The 17,493-nt window shown below is 40.7% G+C and overlaps 1 protein-coding gene across 1 annotated transcript in view; it reads right to left on the bottom strand.

Moving 5' to 3' along the window:
- The window catches only part of LOC131072706 (DNA mismatch repair protein MSH1, mitochondrial), a 307,935-nt gene that overhangs the window by 239,882 nt on the left and 50,560 nt on the right, over positions 1 to 17,493 (bottom strand). Inside the window, exon 6 of the mRNA XM_058008946.2 lies at positions 14,833 to 14,880. Coding sequence (XP_057864929.2) covers positions 14,833 to 14,880 — 48 coding nt within the window. The remainder of the gene's footprint in view (positions 1 to 14,832; positions 14,881 to 17,493) is intronic.

The following is a 17,493-nucleotide window of genomic DNA, read 5'->3' as shown; positions in this document are numbered from 1 at the left end:
ATCCCGGGGGCCTATGGCATGCTACTCAGCCGAGATTGGACCCGCGTCCTGAACGGCTGGCTGCATTCTAGTTTCACCCATATGTGGCTACCATGGAGAGGGGTAGCAAATCAGATCCGGATTGAATCCGAACCTCGGCTCAAGCTGATGATTACGGAATATAATCAGGCTAATGAAACCCTATTCTTAGAATCAGACCTGGGCACATATAGGGCAGACGTCGGGTCAATGAACGAAGTCTTATTGGTACAATGCTCAAACCCAGTCCAAAATTTCGGACAGATTGCAGAGAGTTATGATAAGGAGGCCCCATCGCCAGAAGAAGGTGAGTTATTCGGCAGCCTCAGGGAATTCTTTTGCAAATGTGAAGGACCAGCGTCCCAGCTTAACTATCAAGATTCTATTGCGAATTTGCTCCTAACCAGTTGGTGCAGAGTTCACAATGCTGCCCATTCAGAAACAACTTGTTCACTATGCAGGGCAGCGTTGAGTCAGGCATACAAGAGACATTTAGAGGTGCTACAAACTCATACTCTCAGGCCAGAAGTCACCACACCCCCTGAGCGGCAAAAGTATGAAATTACAGGTCCGGCAACCGCAGCAAGCAAGGTTACCAGCCCAAATCAGACTTGGACCTTAAGGTTCGATGGCTCTAAATCCAAGAGAGGGGCTGGAGCAGGGGTAGAACTGATAAGCCCCACTGGTGAAACCTATTTAGCTTCCTACAGGCTACAGTTTCACTGCACCAACAATATAGCAGAATACGAGTCTTTAATTCACAGTTTGCTGTTAGCCACTAAAAAGGGAGCCCAGATCCTGCATTGTTTCGGAGATTCCGAAGTAGTAGTCAGGCAAGTTCGAAGACAATACACCTGCCATGACAAGAGACTCAGCCTTTACCGCAATCGCGTATGGGACATAATGGAAAGCTTTGATGCTTTTAACATCAAGACCATATTCAGGTCACAAAACCAGGTCGCTGATTCGTTAGCCCAGGCCGCAAGCGCGCTTGAGCCACTATCAATGCAAAGTTTGAAGAAATTTACAGTAGAGTTAGCCTCAGTTCCATCAATCCCAGACAACGTTACTAATTTTCAGGTGTTCAATGATGACAAACACATCATCAACTTCATTACAAGCTCAGATGTGTTTGCAACTCAGATTATAGATGAGGGAGAACCCCAAGAAGCCGAGATTGACATAGAGGGGGTCTTGAATCTCAGAACAAATACGATTCCCAAAGGTATGGTGCAGTTAGAACGAATTTTCGACTGGGACCAGCTTAAGTCTCGCAAAGAAGGCACTGCAGAAGGAGGCGCCTGTGATAAGATCAATATCGGCACGCAAGAAAATCAAAAGAACGTGCTGATTGGCAAAGTGTGCACGCCCCAAGAAAGAGACGAAATCCTCAAAAATATGAGGGAATTCCCAGATATCATCGCTTGGGGGTATGAGGATCTCAAAACCTATGATACATCTGTGATAACTCATACCATACCCCTCAAGCCAGATTCAAAACCTTTCAGGCAGAAACAGCGTCCAGTGAATGCCCTCCTCGAACCATTAATATATCAAGAGGTAAAGAAGTTGCTGGCTGCTCGCATTGTCTTTCCAGTACGACATTCTACCTGGGTCGCTAATCTAGTCCCAGTAAGAAAGAAGAGTGGGGAAATCAGACTGTGTGTCGATTTCCGTAATCTAAACAGAGCATCAGAAAAGGATAACTACCCGCTGCCCTCCCTTGATGAAGTCCTGCAAACGGTCAACGGATCCCAGATGATGTCTTTCCTGGATGGTTACTCTGGGTACAACCAAGTAATGGTCGAGTACGAGGACCGACTTAAGACTGCATTTACCACTAAGTGGGGGATATTCGCTTATCGGAGAATGCCCTTTGGTTTGATCAACGCAGGGGCTACATTTCAACGCGCCATGGACATTGCATTCAAAGACCTTGTAGGTCGCTGCATCATCGTCTATATGGACGACTTGACCGTTTTCTCCAAACAAAGGGCAGATCATGTGAATGACTTACGAAAAGTTTTCCAGCGCTGTCGTCGATTCGGGATATCTTTAAATCCAAGGAAATGTATGTTCGGAGTGACCGAAGGCAAGCTCCTCGGCCATGTTATCTCAGAAAAGGGCATAGCAATTGACCCTGATAGGATCAAGGCCATACTGCAAATCAATCTCCCTGCAAGTAAAAAGGAACTTAAGTCATATTTCGGAAAGATAAATTTTGTTAGAAAATTCATAACTGGGTTTGCCGAAATAGTTCGCCCTCTCAACGATATGTTGAAAAAGGACGCCAAGATAGAATGGACCCCAGTAACCAAAAGGGCGTTCGAAGAGATCAAGCAAGCAATCGTCCAAGCACCGGTTCTGGTAAGCCCTGACTACCTAAGGCCGTTTTACATTTATTCCTTTGCCTCCGAGCACACCTGTGCAGCAATCTTAACTCAGCGAAAGGAGGAAAAGGGTGAGCACCCGATAGCATTCATGAGTACTCCGTTGAAGGAGGCTGAACTAAGATACCCAAACATTGAAAAGCAGGCCTATGCGCTAGTCAAAGCCATCAGGAAGTTCCGGCATTATATACTTAGGAGTAAGATATATGCCATAGTACCAGATGTCGCAGTGAAGACATTATTGATGCAGAATGAGCTAGGCGAAAGGAGAGGCAAATGGGTGACCATCATTCAGGAATATGACATTGAAATCCAGCCTATGAAGCTAGTACGAGGTCAGGCCTTGACACAAACCCTCGCGTCTGAATGCTCAGGAATCGTACATCAACAGTATCTGATTGAACAGGTCTCCCCAGACAGGTGGTATGATGACATAATTTTCTACCTTCTTAATCAGAAATGCCCATCACACCTCAACCCAGTGCAGAAAAGGGCACTAAGGATGAAGAGTAGCCGTTTCATGCTGCAAGGTGCCGTCTTATACCGCAGAAATCATGAGGGCATTTACCTGAGGTGCGTAAATGAGGATGAAGCACGCCAGATTATAGAGCAGTTTCATACCAAGTTCGGAACCGGCCACGGATCAGGCCTAGCAACGGCTCACCAAATCCTCAGGGCAGGCTATTATTGGCCTGCCTTATTCCGAGACACCCACGAACATGTAAAGAAATGTCATGTGTGCCAAGTATCCGCAGCAAGGGAGCGAACCCCAGCTATGCCACTCCGACCAGTCATAGAGGTAAAACCATTTGGCCAATGGGCGCTCGACTTCATAGGTACAATCAACCCACTCTCCTCTGCGCAACACAGGTACATTCTAACCGCTTCTGATTATTGTACAAGGTGGTCTGAAGCTCAATCATTGAAACAATGCAATGCTGATACTGTTATTAAATTTTTAGAGGAGAATATTATTACATGTTTTGGCTGTCCTCATGCTCTAGTCTGTGATAATGGTTCTGCTTTCACATCATTAAAATTTTCAAATTGGGCCTTCAATTACGGGATCACTTTAAAATTTTCATCTAATTACTATCCCCAAGGTAATGGTTTAGCGGAATCCACAAACAAAAACCTCCTGAGTGTGATTAAGAGACTCCTAGACAAGAACCCGAGAGATTGGCACACCCAGCTCCGATTTGCCCTTTGGGCAGACCGTACCCGATGCAAGGCCGCCATTGGAACTTCTCCATACCACTTAGTATATGGTCTTGACCCCATCTTCCCGATACAATTGAGAATACCAACTTTGCAGTTCATGGGCGAATACCTAGGAATCAATAACGCTGTGGAAGCCAGGTTGTCCCAGCTGTTATACTTAGATGAAAAAAGAGACGACGCTATAAATAATTTTGCCAAACACCAAGAAGTAGTCAAGTGTTGGTTCGACAGACGGGCAAAAGTAAAGGCCTTTCGCATTTCCGATCTTGTCCTTTGTTGGGACAAAGCTCATGAAAGAAAGGGAGAGCACGACAAGTTTGATAATCTAATTTCATCTAATTTCGAACCCTGGGGCCGAAATTCGAAAATTTGAAAAGTTGCAAAACATGCCAAAAGGTCCGAAATTTTGGATAAGTTGCAAAAAACGCCTTAAGGTCCGAATTTGTCTTAAAATTGCAAAAAGCGTTGAAATACTCCAATTCGCCAAAACGTCTAACACTCCGAAATTGCAAAATGCGCTTAAGGTCCGAAGTTTTTTAAGAATTTGCAAAAATGGGCTTAAGGTCCAAAATTCTTTCGAGTTGCAAAAATGTGCTAATGGTCCGAAAATGCCTCCAATTCGCCAAAACGTGAAAAGCTCTGAAATTCCAAAGGCGTTGAAAACTCCGAAAATACTCCAATTCGCCAAAACGTGAAAAGCTTCGAAATTCCAAAGGCGTTGAAAACTCTGAAAATACTCCAATTCGGCAAAACGTCAAAGCTCTGAAGTTTACTTAAAAATCGCGAAATGTGCCTTGAGGTCCGAAGTTCTCCGGAGTTCGCAAAGGCGTTAAGTCTCCGAGGTCACCAAAAGGCGTTAAAACTCCGAAATCCCAAAGGGCGTGAGCGATCCGAAGTTATTTAAAAATCGCAAGTGTGCCAGGGCATCCGAAGTTCGCACTTAGGGTTTAAAAGCGCGGTTTAAATTTGTAAAACCTCTCTAGGCTCCGAAATTCGCCATAGAGCCAAAATCGAAAGCTGGAGGATAGCCGTGAAGAAGCGAAGGCAGGTTTGGCAAAAACCCCATATGCTCCGAAATTGGCAAAACCCCTCCATTCCTCCAAAGATCACGGTGTCGTAGCTCCGAAGTTCGCCATAAATCCTCAAATTGCAAAGCGTAGGGCAAATAAGGAATTCGAAATTTGCAAAACCCCTCCATACCGCCGAAGTTCGCATAAGGGAAGATCGCGTTTGATTTTGAAAGGGAAGCCAGAGAGTATAAATTGCATTCAAGGTAAAACACTGACACAAACCATTCCAAATATTCAAGTTCAGATTACCAATTGCCCATGGTAAAAACCACTTTAAAAAGACAAATTCTTTTCCAATCCAAACCGCGAAAATTTGAATTAAAGGATAACCGTTGAAATTCCAAAAATTTTGCAGAACTGTCCATTTGTCTTTATGCAACAAGTCGGGCAATTTCTCGCCATCCATTCTCATTAGGTAAGTACGCTTTGTCTCTCTTGATCATCTAGAATGCTTAAAAATCAAATAGATGTCTGTGCGAAATCTGATTAAAATGCTTAAATTTTCAAAATTCACATCTTTTTCTGCTTGTAAAACGTTGTGCAAAGCAGTCAAAATTAGAATTTGCTCCTAAGATTTAACCAGAAATTGCATTTTCAAACTTAGGAGAATTTTTCGAGCTTTGTCCCTGTTGAAAATTAATCCAGAAAGTGTTAAGTATAAATTCGCGATCAAAAGCTTCATGAATACTTTGGTTTAAATCAATCAAGCTTTCAACTAGAAATGTCGCTCTGTTTCCAATCTAAATTTTGAATTAATCCTTGAATGCTGGCATATTTTCTATCTAACCCGCCTTACTTCTTTTGTATCACCTCGTAATCCGCATCCGACTGTGCAAAATAAATGCCTAAATCGGCGGTAGAATCATCAAAGACGCCCGCTACAGCCGAGACATCGCGAGCATCCAAATCGAATATCCCACGCAAAGTTGAAAGGGTGAAGTACCAGTATCAAAGAGGAGGATTGAGGGAGTCAAAAGTTCAGAGCGTCTGGGACAATATCGGTGATACCGACCTAGGCCATATTGATATCCAGGACTTCAGGAATCAGGTCTTCTCCCCTAACGCATATGGCAAGCCTAGACAGATGGTGGAAAGTGGCATCGCCCAAGTGGCGGGATTTCCTCCAGCAGCACAGAACTATGTGTTAGTAGTAGAGGCTGCTCGGCATTATCAGACAGGGTCCAGATTAGTGCTCCTCGAGAATATGACTCTCGCCAACTTCACTCCCGAGGCCATTGGCGATGCATTCGACATTCCCTTCCCAAACAATCCCACGGCCACGAATATAGATGAAGCACAGGGGGCATATGATATGAATCCGGCCAGATGCAAAACACTGATCAACGAAGAGTGGTACAAGGAGAGAAGGCTTCCGAGCGCCAGAATTGGGAAAAAGACCCCAAGAAGTGATTTTCATAATGAGCATGGGGATATGGTCACATTACTCAGCCGAGTTATGGGACTTCCCAAATCCAACTATTTGAGGAGTGGATGTTTTATTTCACAGAGCAAGTCTTTGCTAGGAAGTCCAAGTTCGACTGGGCCTAGATTATAAGCGACAACATCCACACTCAACTGATAGAGCTTGAAACAAAGAAATACTTCACTATGACCTCTTATTTGGTCTACAGGTTTGATAATGAAAGGTGAAATCGGGAATGGGCCTGGTTAGGTAAAGGTCTATGATTGTTACCCGCAGCTGCACTACCAAGATATAGCTCAGAGGGAAAAGAGCAGCCCAGCTTATGCAGTTGGCCAATATGAGCGCGTCAATGACGCCTTCTCAATGCACCTGGTCAGGCTAATGCAGGGAGGATTACACATAAGGCTCTTAGAGCAGGCTACTATTCTAGTACAGAGATACGGGGCCTGGTTCATCCAGTTCCCAAGGTTCTCCTATATCTGAATAGCGGGCTTTGATGGTGCCCCTCTCCGACTTCCACGGTACCCAACCGACAAAGTAGTTCTTATGGAGGTCGCAAGGCAATCACGTCTGGCCGGCATCTTACTCAGAGAAACCAAGCAGGCTGGATTCGCATTCCCCATGATCATAGCCAACCAAGACATCCATCTGAAGACCCCCACCCTAGCAGAGGAATCCCTCGCAGAGCTGGCCTCTTATGGCCTACAAGAGCATTTTCCGAGAAAATATTTCGATCACGATAATCTGGCAAAGAGAGCCTATGGCAGGCGGTACATAGCAAAGGAATCAGTTGAAGACTATTGGAAAAATTGCTTTGATGACTACGAAGTCCGGAGACGTGAATATTCTAGGCTGAGTGTGCAGCAAATGCGGCTCTTTGAATATCGTCGGGTCCCAGATCAACTCACAGATTCAGGGAATTGCCTCCAAGTCCGAGAATTTGAGGCAGTAAGGCATCTTTTGCTAGGTGTTGATTGGTCGTAGGACCCGATCACTGATTTTGAGGCAGTCATGGCAACCCCAGCAAGATATACAGACCAATGGTTACATCAGCAGATTGAGAGGCTAATTCATGAGGGAGTCCAATTCACTTACCACCTAATGGGTAGCCTCGATTCTTAGTCTTCCGAAGATGAGGGAACGTCCAGTGCACCCAGAGAAGAAATCGAGAAACCTGAGAAGAGAAAGAAGGCTAAGGCTTGCAGAGGGACTCGGACGTCCAAGAGAACGAGAAGAGAAAAGATTCCTATAAGAAGACCAGAGGTCACTTCATCGTCAAAGGACCCCAGTTCGTCCGACGATGTAGTGGAATTAGATTATATACCTGCTCCGCCTTCTCAAAGTGACATTGATGCGTTTGGAACTAATGATCCTCCCGCGCCCGACATGCTAGAAGCTGAGCTAAGAGCCATTGAATCAACCCAACCAAATAGAGGAAGGAGAGATTCCATCCATTCAAGGGATCGAAGTGCATGAACCCACGCAACAGAGTCGCCATGAGTTGCTACTCCATAATACAACCAAAGATGACTCTACCGTTGAAGGAGAGCAAAGGGTAGAGGAGACCTGCGAGCTCGAAAGGACTGAACAGCAACCATCACACGAAGGCGCCAGACAACTGTTCAGTGAAATGGGAGAAAGTTCAGCTGCAAGTAAGGAACTTGGCACCTCCCCCACCCCTCCGGTAACAGAACAGCTGCAAATCTGTGATGAGACAGCTGAAAACCTCAAAGAACAGAATGCAAACTTAAACCATATCATCAGCCCAAACAGTGCCTCAAGAATAGTTAATTGCCAGAGCCCAGCGCAAGGCCGCCACCAAACCACCTATCAACCTCGAGGACATATTCTCACGCATAGACCAAGCTAAAGCTAAGGGGAAGAAAAAGCCCAAGGCATATTCCAGAATGACTAAAGATGAGCAAAGGAAACCGTACTCTCCACATTGCCGCCCCGCCTGTAGACAAGCCAATAGATCAGATTACACTGGCAGATTATAGCATCACGACTATCCCCATTGGACGAGCCACTAAGGAGCAAGAAAAAGAAGAATTCAAGGATTCAGTGCAGAACATACTCAGGCAACTTGAAGAGATAACAGCTGAGAAGGATATGTATCGGACTCATGCTGAGCAGGCCGAAGGGTACATCGATCAACTCCTAAGACCATTACACAATGCCTCTGAATCCCACATTCCCCCGACAGCATTGGCACAAAGGACCACAACAAAATTTGAAGGAGTACGGGACACCGCAAGGACCGTCAAGGAATGGATACAAGGCATCAGAAGAAGGGGAGAACAAATCCTTGAGGAAGTGAAGGAAATGGCTCGCCACCGAGAAACCACTTTGGTTAAGTTATTAGAGGTAAAGAGGCAATCCCTCCACATCCAGGAAGTGGCTGCCACTACTCTTCCCCTCATGAACGCTCTTTTCTGGACCCATGCACAGATTCCTACATTACCCACCATCCTAGATCCTCATAACATCAACACTCTTAAGGAATGGTACTGGACTATCAACATGAAGAATCATGCGAAGGAAATCATCGATAGAGAACACAATGCATGCGAAATAATTCTGAAAACCATGCAGGAACTTGGCAAGATAATCCTTCGATCAATGGTTTCGGGATGGGTAAATGACCAATCCGATGAAGTGATACCGCCAGACTGGGAGGAAAGATTGGGAACAAATAAGATCACTTATTCCACTAAGGACCTAGGCTTTGCCGGTCAATTCCACTCGGACATGTTGTGCTTTGAGCATAATCGTTCCAGTTGGCAAGATGGTCTGAAGCAGGTAGACTAATACCTCAAAGGCATGCAATATAAAATTCGCCATCCTCCTATGCCTCCATTCAGTCTGCTTTTCCAATTATGTATAAGATTCCAGGAGTATGGTCGTGAGGAGCGTGCAGCAGGTCGAGATCTCTGGCAGGAATATTTGCATGAAGAAAGTCAATTTTTAATAAAAGGATTTGAAACTGGAAAAGAAAAAGTGCTTTCCTAAAAATGCACTTTTTTCCTTTTTTAAATTTTGAAAAGTGCACTTTTGGCCAAAAGTGTCATATTTGACTTTCAAGTCAACTAAAATGTAAAACTTTATGAATGCACCTTTTTGGATAATTTTGGATGAGTTTTAATTATCCTTTTGGGGGTAGTTATTACTCATTTTGGGGTGGTTGTTGATATTTGCCTCCCATTTATGGGTATGGGCAGCCATGTTTTATGGATGAATCTGAGCCACTTGTTTAGATTAGATCTAGGCCATTCATCCAATTTTAGAGCCTATTTAAAGGGGACTGGTTTTCCTTATTTTAAAAGAAGTTCTTGAATTGTTGCAAAAGCTCTGGCGAAATTTACAGGATTTAATGCAAAGTTAAGACTGTTTCCAAATTTCCTTGTGAGTGCATGGTCTCCTTCTTCACTAATTTAGAAATTTTTCAGTTATGTTTATTTCCTTTATATAGCATTTTCAAGCAAGCATCCGATAGAATCCTCGCAGTTCACACCATTGGGGAACGACTGATTGCCTTTCTCTCTGCATGGTTAATCTGAACCTTTCATGCTTAGTTCGTTTATTGAATACTCACTATGAATGTAAAAGTTCTAATGTTGTAGTTGATAATATGAAAATCCTATTTTCCTTTGAAGATCGCACTAGATTTATGCGAACATTGTGCTTAAGTAGCTGGTGATGCTTAGTCTAGTTATTTGGAGGTGTCTATCTGCTTAATGAATCTGCTATCTTAGTTAAAATTTGTATTTCATGCATCTCTCTCTCCCTATCCTTCCATTCTTTTTTCCTTTTTTTATCAAAAGAATCTGCAGTCCCATTGAAAACAGTATCAACTCAACTGAAATCATTTGATAAGAAAGATCATAAAGATTGCAGGGAACTCACCTATCTTACCGTAAGTCCCCCTTGTGTTTCCAGCATAAACACATCAAACCACTGAGAAATCTCGCAGTCAAGACCTGACAATCGAAACCTTGAGGTTGTCCCCTTTGATCAAACTCAGAAAATAGCATTAGGGACTTCCTTATCTCAAGAGAGGTTAGGATACTTAGCTGGTTATTCTATTCTGTGTTGGCTGTATGGAGTTTGCAGCAATGTGATTCCAGACACGTCAACACACTCCTAAGCCATTCACATGTCTCCATGTTTCTTGGAAACTGTTTCCTAGGACACGTGAGAAAAATATTAAATATTTGTACTCTATGGCTAATTATACTTGCATTTTTAAGAGGTGAACATGGAGAGGTGATAAAAATAAATTAAAATGGACAAAATACACTCATTCCCACGTCCACTGAGACATGAAGGCTCATGCATTGGGCGCCCAAGTTTAGGAAGAGAAAAGGTGTCCATTTGGGGATCTGAACAATCACTAGGAGTTATGGAGCACTCAAAATGTCAACAATCTAAGTGGCCTTGAGTTTGGCACCCAAGAAGGAGTAAATTGAAGAGTTTTATTATGTCTATTGGCTATTCATTCTCCAAGGCGTGGGTTTTTGCAAGTGGATTTTGCCCCTTGTTTTCAAAAACATCACTGGTTTTTCCTCTCCCATTTGACTATAAATTGAAGCCAAGGCACAATTGTTTTTATCACAAGTTTCATCCAGGTTTACAAGTAGATCCGAGTTTAGTTGAAGTGAAATGAAGTGTATTATTGTTGTAGTCTCTCTTTTGAAGAATAATAATATACTTGCCCTCGTTCTTAGATGGAGTTTTTTCACAAAAGGGTTTCTCCACATAAATCCAGTGTCTCTTTTGGTATGCTGATTTTGTATTTATGTTGAACGGCGCAATCACATACTTATTTCAAATTTATTTTCAGATGTGATAATCTTTTCAGATTTGTAACCACATAAGAAAGTTTATATGACAAGCTTTTTTCACCATGTTTGTCAACCCACATGTGTAACTCCCTCTTACAACTCTTTTCTATATCCTGCACACTTTTACATTTCCTATGTGGAAGGTCCAACTTCCAAAGGCCATAACATTCAACCCAAGAGGGCATAGTGTTTAAAAGGTAGAGCTCGAAAAAGGTCTATGCAACAAAAATCCCTAGAAGCAATGTCGAACAAACCAAAAAATTTATTTTCACATAAACAAGATCTATTGCCCAAAATTTGAGTTTTAATGTGTCATAGTTCAAAAACTGCTTTTTTTATATACTTAACAATAGGATCAAGGTTCAGAAACCTTTCCTAACATGGGATACAAGATCACTGCAATGTGCATGAAATAATGCCCCATCTCCTTGGACCCATTTACGAGCCATATGACTATAAATAGAAGATTGGATAGTTAAAAAACAATCACATGGTCTATGGACAAATACATCTTATTGTTTCTAAGAATATTTAGCATCAGCTTGAGTACAGTAAATGCAATTTTACTACTTGTACCTTCATCTAATCATTGCATGGAGGCCTTCATTCTCCATTTGATTGTTATGCCTCCTCATTAAATCTTTCATATGTGGATGATACTGAGACTTCTACCGATCCTTCTCCTACTTATAGTACCCCACCCACAATTTAAGACATTCCTCGTGTACATGTTGTTACTTCTTCAAAAGCTTCCAATGATTCTTTGCAACAAGTTTATATGCATCTTCTACATTCACCTCATTGGGACATTTTCCTACCAAACAGCTAATCTTTGTTCATAGAGTCCCACATTTTGGATCTAAATGACACCATTGAGAGCATAGTTTTCCTCTTGCAACACATTCCTCTACCATTTGTTGCTTCATCAAAGTTCAAAATCACTTCTTCAAGGGCATTCACTGATTCTCAAATCCACTTTATTGCAGTGTCTACTTACCAAACATTTCATATCTATTTGTGAACTCTCATCTTCCAAATCTTGATGACACTGTTAAGGATATTTGTCTCCTCTTTGATGACAACTCTGATGGAGTTGCATATACTACTTTGGATGTGTTCTCTCTACCACTAATGCTTGCATGATGACACAACCTAGAGCTCTCGAAACCTATGATTCACCTCCATCATCATTCATGTTGACAACTTCTACAAGAATACTTGGATCTTGGTTCGGTCCTCACATCAATCAAGAGAGCCATTATAAGTCCTATTTGGTACATGATTTGATTCATCAACACTTGTCATAGTGCAGCATCATCTTCATTGAGCAACACCTCCCAACATCTTTGTACTCCCTCTTTTGGGAAAGTTCTCTTTGCCTCTATTTAGAGAACCAGCTTTGCGCATAGATACCTGACACGGCTTCATTTCTGAGACCCATTTTTGGTTCTTTCTCTTCTTGAGAGAGAGTTCTCTTTGGATTCAATTAGGGTACTTATAAACCCTTATGCTCTTTATCCTTCATTTCATACTTCCTTATTGTAATTTGAGCACTAACTTGGAGATATTTAAGCATTTTCCAAAGATCTTCTTTTTCCCACCCTTCATTCCACCTTTGGAGTGAAAACTCAACAAACTTGCAACACAAGGTTTCTTTCTTCTGAAAGGAAGGTGCATCATTTGCTGCAAAGGGACCTACTTCAACACTCAATTTGGGACATTTTGCATTCACAATCTCTCTCTACTATGTTGACAAATTGATATTGCAAGGACTTCAAGAAGCTTCATCACTTCAAGAAGCTTCATCTTTGTACTATGTTGACAAATTGATCTTACAAGGACTTCAAGAAGCTTCATCTTTGGAAAGAGGGGGCTTGAGCTACTTAGTCCTTCCTTTCTCTATTTTTGGGGGATCTTCTCTCTTGGTTTCTAAGTGGGAGTTTCTTCCTATTGATTTTTAATTCTTTGTTTATCAGAGATCTTTATGTATACTTGTACCTCATCAAACCTAGCTGCTTAAACCTATTTCTTTTCCCTCCTAAGTTACACTTAAGGGGGAGTGTTGGTGTGAAATTTTATTCACCTTGAATATATTCTATCCTAAGTGTGATATTGCATCTATTTATTAAGTTTATTTAGGTAGTTTCTGTTAGTATTACTTAGGTAGGATAGGATAATGAGATCACACATTCTCCACCTTTCATGGGATTCTCTTTTTTCCTTGTCCACTTGTATTTTGAAACTTAAATGGCAATCCCTTGTTTTTCGGTCTTTTTATTACTCATCAAATTCAGAAAGAGTGGGAAGTGTGAGGCTACGTGGAAAGTGTGAGGCTACATCTTGTAGCTCTTTCCTTCCTTTCTTTATTTAATTAAACTATTGTGAGCTTTCCTTTATGCTATTTTTCTTATTGCAGATCTGTGTCTCTTGAGCATTTACATGACTCTCAAAACTAAATCTAATTTCCTATTTTGACCTTTGAACACTTATATTTACGGTTTCATTGTAGCTAATTCTTGCACTAGATTTTGGGTTCCTATATGTTTTGTAGATTCTAACATTTAACAGCTTTTCTTTGAAGCTAATATTAATTGTTCGTGCTTCCTTCTTAGCCTCAATATGAGCCATGATCGCCATGATTTGAACCAAGGATACCAGGTCGGTTTTTAAGCCTCATAGTTATATGAAAAAATTGGAAGAAGAGAGTCAGTAGAGGACCGAATGTCAATGAAAAGCCCAACAAGAAAGCAACCACTCACATCTTCTAACATTTTTTAATGAGATCTTTATCAACATTAAGCCAAAGAACATGGGTGAGACCTAGTAACCCTGGTTTTCTCCAAGGGTGCTCTAAACATCTTCAGTGGTGTGCACTACTGTACAAATGTGACCAATATTCATTTTATATAGATCCATCATTAAGAAGCTTAACAGATTAGATATCTACAAAAACATGAGACACTGAAAAAATAGGTCCCTTAAAACTATAGGTTTTCTCCAAGGGTGCTCTAAACATCTTCAGTGGTGTGCACTACCGTACAAATGTGACCAATATTCATTTTACATAAGTCCATCATTAAGAAGCTTAACAGATCAGATATCTGCAAAAACTTGAAACACCGAAAAATAGGTCCCTTACTATATCGACAGCCTTGCACCATTAAGCAGCAATAAACAATTAAACTATTAGCTCTCCTAATAGCACTTTTCATATAGCTATATATGACCTCAAAGATTGAAATTTTTGAGCAATAAAAAAGTATGAGCATTTCATTAGAATTCAGAGAAGAGCATGAATGCACAACAGATGACCATATCTAATTTGACTTACAAAAAATAAGCTATTAGTTTTAGCAGAAGTTGTACAGAATCAAGTATGCAACAGAAATTATAATAATCAAAACACTAGCAAGCTTGCATGCAACAGAAATTATAATAATCAAAATACCAGCAAGCTTGCAGGAAACCTTTCAGCCTCAAAAAATAAACCCCTTACAAGTATATCTAATACCTTGCAACATAAAGCAGTAGTAAACCATAAAACTATTTTCTGATTACACTTTTCGTAGATACATACATACTATCTCGAGATTATATTTCTGAACAATAGATAAGCATAAACATTTCATTGGAACTCCGGAAAGAGTACCTAAGCACTACAGACATACATATTTATTTATTTTTAAATACAAATATAAGAACATTAAATTTACAAGCACTTGTATAGAATAAACAGCACACTACCAGAAAATACAATACTCGAAAATATACAATCTTGCTTCAAGCAAGTTGAATCAATATAAAATAGAAACCACCCTAATTGATACATACTTCTTTGAATAGAAAACCATTAGCATGTAACATACCACTGAAAATCCATTTCGAGCTAGCTCATCCAGTGTTTGCCGCAAATTCTGCACATGTTAGGAACAGCTCACATTCATTACCATCCACAGTGACTAACTAGTTTCAATTTGCATCAAGATGCTTTGAATTGCTTATTTTAACAAGTATATATTTCATTGCCAGAAAGAAAAGCAACGCTATGATAAAGTCAGTTGAATAACGACAGTTGCCTACTAAATTCAAGGATCAACAAGAAGGAGATTTAAAAAGCATACCAAGTAAATATTCATAAAGTTTGAGTACATCTATTGATAGTTTGATAGTCTTATCAGAGAATTTTGGTTGACTAGTCTTAACAATTGTAGTCACTCACATTAAAGCTGCCTTTGGGAGCACATGGCAATGTACATAATTAGTCTGTTTTAAAGGAGTCACTGCTCTAATTGCGCCCAAACCCGCGCAATTAGAGCAGTGACTCCTTTAAAACAGACTAATTATGTACATTGGATCACATAGTTCCACTAAATCCTGGCATATGCTTCAAACTTAAATTAACGAAGGTTCAAAGCAAAGTGTCATTACTTAGAATTTAAGATATATAAATATCAGAGGTAGAATTTGTTGTTGCTTTTAAGATGCAGGATGGTCACTACATTTTGAATTATATTTATGAAAACGATATATGTTTAGCCCCCTTTTATGGTGCTTATTTTGAAAACAACCATTTTTGAAGCATACCCAAATGACTGTTGGATCCCACGCCAGTGTTCTCATCAACTGCATTTTCCTGCACTACCCTCACTCCTCCTACTATCACTTCACCTCAAATGTCTTTGTCCATATACAGGAAGGGATGCAGGTCTAAATTCATTCTATCAATATTTTTGGTCATCTTTCCAAACTAGGCTCTGGCTTGAACCCTCCCCATCAATTGCATTTTCATGCACTGTCCTCACTCATCCCACTATCACTTCACCCCAAATGTCTTTGTCCGTATAAAAGAAGGGCTGCAGATTCAAATTCATTCTATCAACATTTCCAGTCATCTTTCCAAAATAGACTCTAGCTTGAACCCTACCTATCAACTTAGCTACTTTTGCCATCTTCTGAGTTGACATTGCTTTCTGCATCGTAATCCATCAATACATTCTCACTCCCTCCTCGCATCCTTGAGAAGAATCTCTCTTTTCACTAAGTATGTTTTTATCTCTACACATCAACTGATTAATTTCTATATTATAACCTGCCCACTACTAAGAAATTGTTGCCACTGTTAAGATGCAGAAAAGTCACTTCATACAATTTAAACTTTTTATTTATGACAAAAATGTGTTTGGCCCCTTTTATGGAGTTACTCCTGAAAACAGCCATCAGGTCCACATGTTGCTAGCAAAGTCACCAAAATTTAAGCCCAGCAGCATGATCAATCACCACATACCAACAATCTCCCACTTTGGTTATCGTTTATAGGATAACCAAAATATGACAATCTGGTTGTGAAGCTTTTGTCCATATTTGTTCTATTTTCTATGTCAATATGGACAAACGCTTCACAACCAAAAGTTTTCAAAAACGGGTAGTTTATCTTTTTACCCATCCATGCCTACTCTGAAATACCACCATCTAAGGAACTTGAAGGTCCTCTATTTATTAAGTAAAAAGCACTATCCATAGCCTTTGCCCAAAAAAATAATGGCAAGCTTGCATGCAATCTAATAGATCTTGCATGCTCCATGATTGTTCTATTCATCCTTTCATACACACCATTTTCTTGTGGTGTTCAAGGAACTTTTGTCTACAAATCCCATGGCATGAACAGTAACTATCAAACTCTTTGTTGCAATATTCACCTCCATTATCTAATCTGAGACACTTCAACTTATATCTTGTCTCATTCTAAACCAAAGCTTTCCATTTCTTAAAAGTATCAAATACATCAGAATTTTTGGGAATAAAATAAACCCAAGTTTTCCTAGTTGCATCATCTATAAAAGTAACATGATAATAATAGCCATCAAAAGATGATACCTGAGCCAACCCCCATCCATCTGAATGCACAAGCTCTAATTTTTCACTCTTCTTTTCTTTCCCAACTCTTGTTTTCCATTAACACAATTTTCACAAAAATTCAAATCAACTTGTTTCAAATCTGGCAATAAATTCCTTGAATGAAGAATCTTCATCCCCTTCCCACTCATATGCCCAAGCCTACTGTGCCAATAGTGCTGTATTTGTTCTTGTGGAAGTTAAGGAAATAGAAAAATCAGAATTACCAATACATAAATACAATGTATATATAATGTCCCCTTCCAAAGGTAGATGTGTTCTAGTAGGGTTAGCCTATCGACAAGGGTTCCCATACGCTAATACAGTTGACAGGGGACCTATTCAGAGGGGTAAGGAGATTTTGGGGAGGCATATGAGGCATTTCCAGAGCTCAAAGCCAGTTTCCTAATTTTTAGGAGGGCTCCTTTTTTAGGGAGTGACTGACAGTTCACCCGAAGATCACTAGGAGCCTATGGAGCATAGCAGAAGACCCTATGGCCATTTTCAGATGTTTGAGGGTTGTCTCCTATTTTTTAGGGAGGTTCCCATTTTTAGGAGCAGACTGGTAGTTCACCAATTGACCCTCCAAAGGTCATAGAGTTTGGTAGGGAGCTAGATGAGCACTTTCAAGTGAT

Source organism: Cryptomeria japonica, chromosome 5, assembly GCF_030272615.1.
Source record: "Cryptomeria japonica chromosome 5, Sugi_1.0, whole genome shotgun sequence".
NCBI lineage: Eukaryota > Viridiplantae > Streptophyta > Pinopsida > Cupressales > Cupressaceae > Cryptomeria > Cryptomeria japonica.
This window is presented reverse-complemented; position numbering and strand designations above follow the sequence as displayed.